Genomic DNA, 6913 nt, shown 5'->3' on the forward strand with positions numbered 1-6913 from the left:
CGCCCGCGCCGTCCCCCCCCCAGTCCCTCCCCGCGGGGCCCCCACTAACCGAGGCAGGAGAAGGCCTGGCAGCAGCCGAAAGGCGAGAGAGTCATTTTTTACCCACACGTTTTTCTTCTGGCGACGGGTGCCGTGGCAATAAAAAAAAAATAGTAATAAAAAAAAAAAACAAAAGACAAATCCCGGGATCCACGGCACGCCCGCGGCACGGCCAGGGCTCCTCCTGCTCCCGGCAGCCGGGCGGCCGGCGGCACGCACCTGCGGGGATGTCCTGCGCCTTGGCCGGCCCATCGCCCACGGCAGTCTCTTGCGCAGAAGCCTTCTGGGAAAGGACCGTTGCCAGCAGCTGAAAAACACCCCGGGAAGGGGGGAGAACAGGCAGGAGTGAGGCGGGCGGCGGGGGGGCGTGCTGCGGGGGCTGCGGGTGCTGCGGCGGCCGCCCCGCCACCAGCCCCGGGTGAGGGTGGGCAGGGAGGGGGGGGGACAGCAGATTTGGGCTGCGATGGGGAGAGCGGGAGCAGCACAGATGGTGCTTCGCAGGCGGTGGGAGCCGGCGGCGCCGCGGCACCCCGAATCCAGCCTGACGCACGCCACAGAGCCAGGGCTGCCAGCACTGGCTGCAGGGCCCCCCCCCGGCTTCCCAAAAAGCAGAGTCCCCCACGGCTATCAGCACAGTGCTCGGCTGCGGGGCATGGGGAACACGGTGCCCAGCCCGCTCTGGCACAATGCAGGCAGGATGCCAGGGGAGGTGGGCTCAGGGGTGCCTTGGCTGCGGGGCGTGGGACACCCCAGGCTGCCGTGGGCAGTGCAAGAAGTGATGTGCAGCGTGTAACGTGCAGGCAGCAGTGTGTAATGTGCAACGGGCAGCGTGCCGGCAGCGGAACGCAGCGTGCAGTAATCTGCAGCGGGCACGGCGCGGGCAGGCGTGCGCAGTGGGCTGCGTGCTGGCAGCGGCGGGCAGGCGGCTCCGTGCAGCGCGGAGCTGCAGCGTGCAGCGTGCCGGCGGCAGTGCGCAGCGTGCAGCGCAGTGCACGGTGCAGAGGCACCCTCAGAGTGGCAGCAGAGACACAGCGTGCAGCCACGGCCAGACCCTGCACGTGCTGGCGGACCCACAGCCCGGTGGGACTTCACGCCACGGGCACGTCCAGCACCGCAGCCGGTGGCACGGTGGGTGCCGGTAGGACCTCACGGCACCCAGCCGAGCATCAGTCCCTGGAGGGAGCAGGGGCAGCTGCCAAGGCAGCAAATGCCTGCCCTGGGACAAGCCCCTGTGCCAGGACCAGGGCTGAGTGCCACTGCAGGCTGGCACTGCCACCTCAGGGCCTGACTTACCTTGACGCCTTCAGAGCCGGCGTGCAGGGCGTGCGCCCCGCTGCCCGCGCTCTGCCCGCTCCCCGAGCTGCGGGCAGAGGCCACGCTGCCTGTGCTGCCCAGACTGCTGCGGTCACCACCTGCGAGGGGAGAGGAGATGCTGTCAGGGCACCAAGCCCCATGGCAGGGCAGGGGGACACGGCCATGCCCCACCGGAGCCACCACCACGTCCCGGTGTGTGCCCCAGCTGGGACAGGGAGGGTCCCAGCACGCACACCCACTGTACCTGCGAAGGGTTTCCGCAGCACCCAGATCTCCTCCGCAGGAGCCGGCGTGGCTGGTCCGCCCTGCGACGGCGAGAGGTGGGACGGGCTCATGTCGGACCCGCGGGACCCTTGGTGGCAGAGCAGAGAGAGCAGCCCTCAGCCACGCGTGGCTCTGCGCGCTCGGGCTCGCATTGGGGTGACACGGGATGAAACAACATGCGGCCCCGGGGCCTATCACTGCTGTTCGCAGGGAAAATCCCTGGCTCCAGCTCTGTCCAGGGACACCAGCACCGTCCCAGGAACCCTCTCCAAGCAGCTGGTGACAGTGACCAGCTCCGGGACCCCGTCCTGCAGGGCTCCCCCTCCCTGCCACCAGTCAGGGATAAATCCATGGTGGGATGTCCCAGTGCCCCCGCTCAGCCCGGGCAGGGGACGGGGACTGTATCATCTCTGTGTGGAGGAAGATGGGGACATGACCTGGTGCCGGGCAAACTTGGGTGGTGGGGACCAGGGTCTCCACCCGATTGTCCCCTGGGCAAGATGGCACTGCTCTGTCTGCACCCGTCTAGGGGAGGACACAGGGGCAGTGTGGGGCCAGGTTGAACCCCCGCACTCCCCAGGGTGCCCCATGGCACCCACCAACACATGGGTGACACAGCAGTGGGCGAGGGGACATGGCCCTCCAAGCAGGGCATGGCTCAAGGGTCACCACCGAAACACCCTTGGGTGGTGGGGACCAGTGTCTCCACCCCATTGTCCCCTGGGCAAGATGGCACTGCTCTGTCTGCACCCGTCTAGGGGAGGACACAGGGGCAGTGTGGGGCCAGGTTGAACCCCCGCACTCCCCAGAGTGCCCCATGGCACCCACCAACACATGGGTGACACAGCAGTGGGCGAGGGGACATGGCCCTCCAAGCAGGGCATGGCTCAAGGGTCACCACCGAAACACCGCTCCTCACCAGCTCACCCCACCGGCTGCCCCCGCCACGTCCTGCTCACACCGGGGCTGGCCACGGGATGCCCAGCACAGGATGGGACCCACAGTGAGGGGCTGAGTTCCCCTGCCCCCCATGGCGAGCCCAGGGTTCAAAATATCATCAAAGGGAGATGGACAATGGCCCCGTGAGGCCCCACACTTGGAGATGCCGCAGCCCCACCACCAGCCACCGAGGAGCCCAGCCCCACCGCCAGCCACCAGGTAAGGGGCATTGCCCACCCCGGAGGATGGGACCCACAGTGAGGGGCTGAGTTCCCCTGCCCCCCATGGCGAGCCCAGGGTTCAAAATATCATCAAAGGGAGATGGACAATGGCCCCGTGAGGCCCCACACTTGGAGATGCCGCAGCCCCACCACCAGCCACCGAGGAGCCCAGCCCCACCGCCAGCCACCAGGTAAGGGGCATTGCCCACCCCGGTCACTTTCATTCATTAAGCTGCTCACCTCGTTAGCAGCCAGGCCCTAGCAGGGGGCAGCTGGTACAAGCTGATGAATTCATTGAAAGAGCACGAGAGGGAACAACTTGCCACGCCGCAATGGGGCTGGGACGTGCCCCACACTGCACGTGCTGTGGTCACACCGAGAGGAGCCCGCGCCACCCGGGCAGGAGCACGGCTCTGTGCGACCCAACGGGGAGAGAAAGCCCTGGGAAAGGTGTTGTTCCCTTATCCCCAGCACTGGCAGACGGGCAATGTCAAGCTGCAAGCGTGGCTGGCCCGGCGCTCTCCCAACACAACCTCCTGTGCCACTGCCACCAGGGCACGTGCCGAGACCCCCGGACACCAGAGAGCTGGTGGCAGTGCCTGCAGGCACAGCCTGGGCTGCATCCCTGCGACATCCCTCCTGCCAAATATCTGCTCTCCAGGCACTCCCAGTGCATGGACCTGCAGCATCCATCACCTGGCCATGCCACAGGGACGGTCCCCAGGGTGCAGCTGGGCACTGCCCACACCGACTCAGCCCCGAGAGCATCCCTCAAGAAAGCACGCCTGGCACCACAACCCCTTCCCACTCCGAGCACAGACCTGACCCCGATTAGAGCAGCTCGCTGGGTGTTGAACCCCCTGCGGTGGGGGGGTGTCTGCAGTGGGCAGAGTGTCCCCGCATCCAAATTAACCACCCACAACTCCTGGCCGGGCACTGCGCTGCCCAGCCCTCCCCCCCAGCGCAGAGCCCGGAGAGTTTTTTTGGGCGTCCCCACGCAGCCAGACAGAGTGGGCAGGAGAGAAGGGGCCACGGGCAGAGTGTGGCCGGCAGCGCGGCGCTGCCCCACAGCTGGGACCAGTGCGGGGTGAGGGTGGGATGTGTCGGCAGCAGAGCCGTGGGGCCAGACGGTTGGAGGGGTCGTGCAGGGCAGGGGGCCGTCGGCATGCATGTGTGCACACACCTGCACGCACTGCATGCATGCAGACCCCCAGGCACAGGCATGCACACGCCCGCATGCACACACACACACACGCACACCCCTCCACGTGCACACACTCGCACACGCCTGCACGCACCCGCGTGCAAACACGCCACGGCAAGGGGGAGGGTGGGGAAGGGAAGGAGGCCGAGCAGAAAGAAAAGACTCGATACACACTTTAAAGGAAAAGAAAGAAATCCAGCGAGAGCACGAAGCGAGCGGTGAACTACCTTGTCCGTAACGCAGCTCGTCGGCGCTGCTAGGGGAGAGCCTGTGATAGCCAAAGGAACTGAAAAGAGTCTGATGGGAATGTGGTGGTGGAGGTGGAGGTGGAGGCAGGGAATGGAACGGATGGGACGAGGCGTCACCGTTTAGCACAGCAGCCCCGTAAGCCGGGAGCGGGATCTTTTGGTAGTGTTGGGGGATTGTTACAGTCTCCCATGAACCTGATAATAAAACATAACAAGAGACAAAATGAAAAGAATCAAAATAATAGAGACACGCTCAGCGCCACCAAAAAAAAAAAAAAGAAAAAAAAAAAAAAGAGAAAAAAAAAAAAAAAAAGTTTGCTACTTTGCAGCCCCGACCAGAACTCTTCCTCCACAATAACCAAAGTAACCTAAAAAAAAAAAAAAAGCAGCAAACAAAATAAAGCAACCAAAAGAGCGTGGAGAAGCCAAAACTGAGACCCAACCGATGCGGAGCCGAGCCAAGGAGCAGCAGCGGGAGCTCAGCACGTGGCCTGGTGGCAGGGTATGGCCCACAGGCACATCCCGGTGGCAGGGTATGGCCCACGGGCACATCCCACAGACCTGCCACGGCTTCCTGGCAGGACACGGACACCAGGACAGCCCCAGGCTTGAGGCAGGAACATCACTGTGGGGCTCCTGACATTGTGGGGCTCCCACAGCCAGGCTGCTGGGGGGGTCCTGCTCCCTGGGAAAGCATCCCGGGAGGAGGCAGGCTGCAGGTATGGCTGGGCTGGGGGCTGCAATGCCAGCGCCCCCGTGCCAGGCCAGCCAAACCCTGGTGCAGCTGCCAACCCACTGCACGGGGCCCAGGGTTGCAGCCGATGGGATGGCAATGAAACCCCACACCCTGGCAAACACCACCATGGAGCCAGCTGCATCCCAGGAGCCACGGAACTCATCCCTGTGGTACCAGCACACGACCCACACCCAGAGGGTGGCTCTGCCCCTGCCCGTCCGGCACATGGTACCTCCACAGCAGTGCCCAGCAGCCAACAGGCACTCACGCCTCCGTTCCCTTGGGATCACACTCAAACGCTGCCATTCCCAGCCCGTGCCCCAGAGATGTGGCCGCCCCTGAGATCACACAGAGCTGGAGAACGTGTGACTGCCAGGGGGGAACGAGCTGCTCAATCAGGGCCTTTCAACGCTGCCCGCAGAGACACCAGCCCCATCACCCCTGCATCTGGCAGCGAGCACGGTCACAGGCCATCCCAGGGGACCGCACACTCCACCGGGAGCCTACAGGGACAGGAATGGGGACAGGGACAGGGAGCTGCAAGGCAAGGGAGCAGGGTCTGATCACTGAGACAGCCCCTCGCCAGGGAGAGGGTCCCTGTAGGGCAACGCTGGAGCCCTGGCACTGGTGCCCAGATCCCTCTTCTCAGACCCCAAGCACCAGGTCCCCTGGTCCCACCGCCGTGCCATCACCCCCAAACCACAGTGATGGCCGCAGCTCTCCCCATGCATCAACCTCCTGGCACCACAAATACCTCATCCAGCCCAACACCAGCCTGGCACTGGGGCTGCCCCGTGAGCACCCCAGGGCTGCCAGCCCCAACTCTCACGTGCACCAGATGGGCACCAAGCCCACAGGCACAATGGGGACACTGACCCCCCACACTTAATGGGGACACCAGCCCCACATGCAGGATGGGAACATCGTCCCCATACACTTCACAGGGCACCGACCCCACATGCACAATGGGGACACCAACCCGGCGCACTCGATGGGGACACTGACCCCACATGCACGATGGGGATATCAACCTGCCACACTCAATGGGGACACTGACCCCACATGCACGATGGGGATATCAACCTGCCACACTCAATGGGGACACCGACCCTGCATACTTGATGGGGGCAATGACCCCATACACTCAATGGGGACACTGACCCCACACAATGGGGACACTGACCCTATGTGGGGGTCGCACCATCCCCATGCACACAATGGGGGGGACATTGACCCCACATGCCTGACAGGGGCATCGTCCCAGCTTGGTTTCACCAGCTGCACCCCTGACACCCCAGGCACCGCACTGAAATGGGGCTCCCTGGGGCAGCGAGTTCGGGAGCGGTCCCGTGGGGGGAGGAAGAGGGAGGGGGGATTATTTGCCTGTTCGTTTGCTTATGGCCTCCACGAGGCTGGAGGGGAAGTAGCCCACGCGGTCGTTGCCGGTCCGGTTGTCGTGAATGCAGCCCTTCCAGCGCCCGTCGGCGTGCTGCTCCAGCACCTGCAGGCAGGGGCCGGGTCAGGGGCCAGCGCCACTATCGGGGGTCCCCCCGGCCCCCTCCCCAGCCACACTCACGGTGATGACGTCCCCGGCTTTCACATTGAGGCTGGTCAGGTCGTAGTTGTTGCAATAGTCCTTGACGGCCCGGACCTGCAGAGCGGCGGAGGCGTCTGCGGGGACACAACAGGAACGTCGCCGGCCACCCAGCCCCACCATGGGGGCTGTCACCCCCAGCCCGGCATCCCCCCCACTGCCAGTGCAGCCACCCCGTGTACCCCCGGCCCCCCTACCCCGCAGCATCTGCTTGATCTCCTTGCTGGCCTGGCTGGTGGTGAACTGGTTGACAATGTCCAGAGCCGTCTGGTTGTAGGTGTTCCTGACGTGGGCGTTGATCCCGCTCTGCAATGGGGCGGAGAGGGCTTGGGAGGAGGCTGTCCCCCCACCCCG

At 64.7% G+C, this 6913-nt stretch overlaps 1 protein-coding gene across 1 annotated transcript in view; it reads right to left on the reverse strand.

Annotated features, from left to right (window-relative positions):
• Positions 1 to 6913, reverse strand: part of CASKIN1 (CASK interacting protein 1) — a 57406-nt gene that overhangs the window by 19002 nt on the left and 31491 nt on the right. The window contains exons 11-14 of the mRNA XM_014936178.1: positions 4209 to 4424; positions 1598 to 1705; positions 1333 to 1451; positions 259 to 346 (exon numbers count right to left, since the gene is read on the reverse strand). Of these exons, the coding sequence (XP_014791664.1) occupies positions 259 to 346; positions 1333 to 1451; positions 1598 to 1705; positions 4209 to 4424 (531 nt within the window). The remainder of the gene's footprint in view (positions 1 to 258; positions 347 to 1332; positions 1452 to 1597; positions 1706 to 4208; positions 4425 to 6913) is intronic.

Source organism: Calidris pugnax, unplaced genomic scaffold (genome assembly GCF_001431845.1).
Source record: "Calidris pugnax isolate Ruff unplaced genomic scaffold, ASM143184v1 scaffold17, whole genome shotgun sequence".
Classification (NCBI taxonomy): domain Eukaryota; kingdom Metazoa; phylum Chordata; class Aves; order Charadriiformes; family Scolopacidae; genus Calidris; species Calidris pugnax.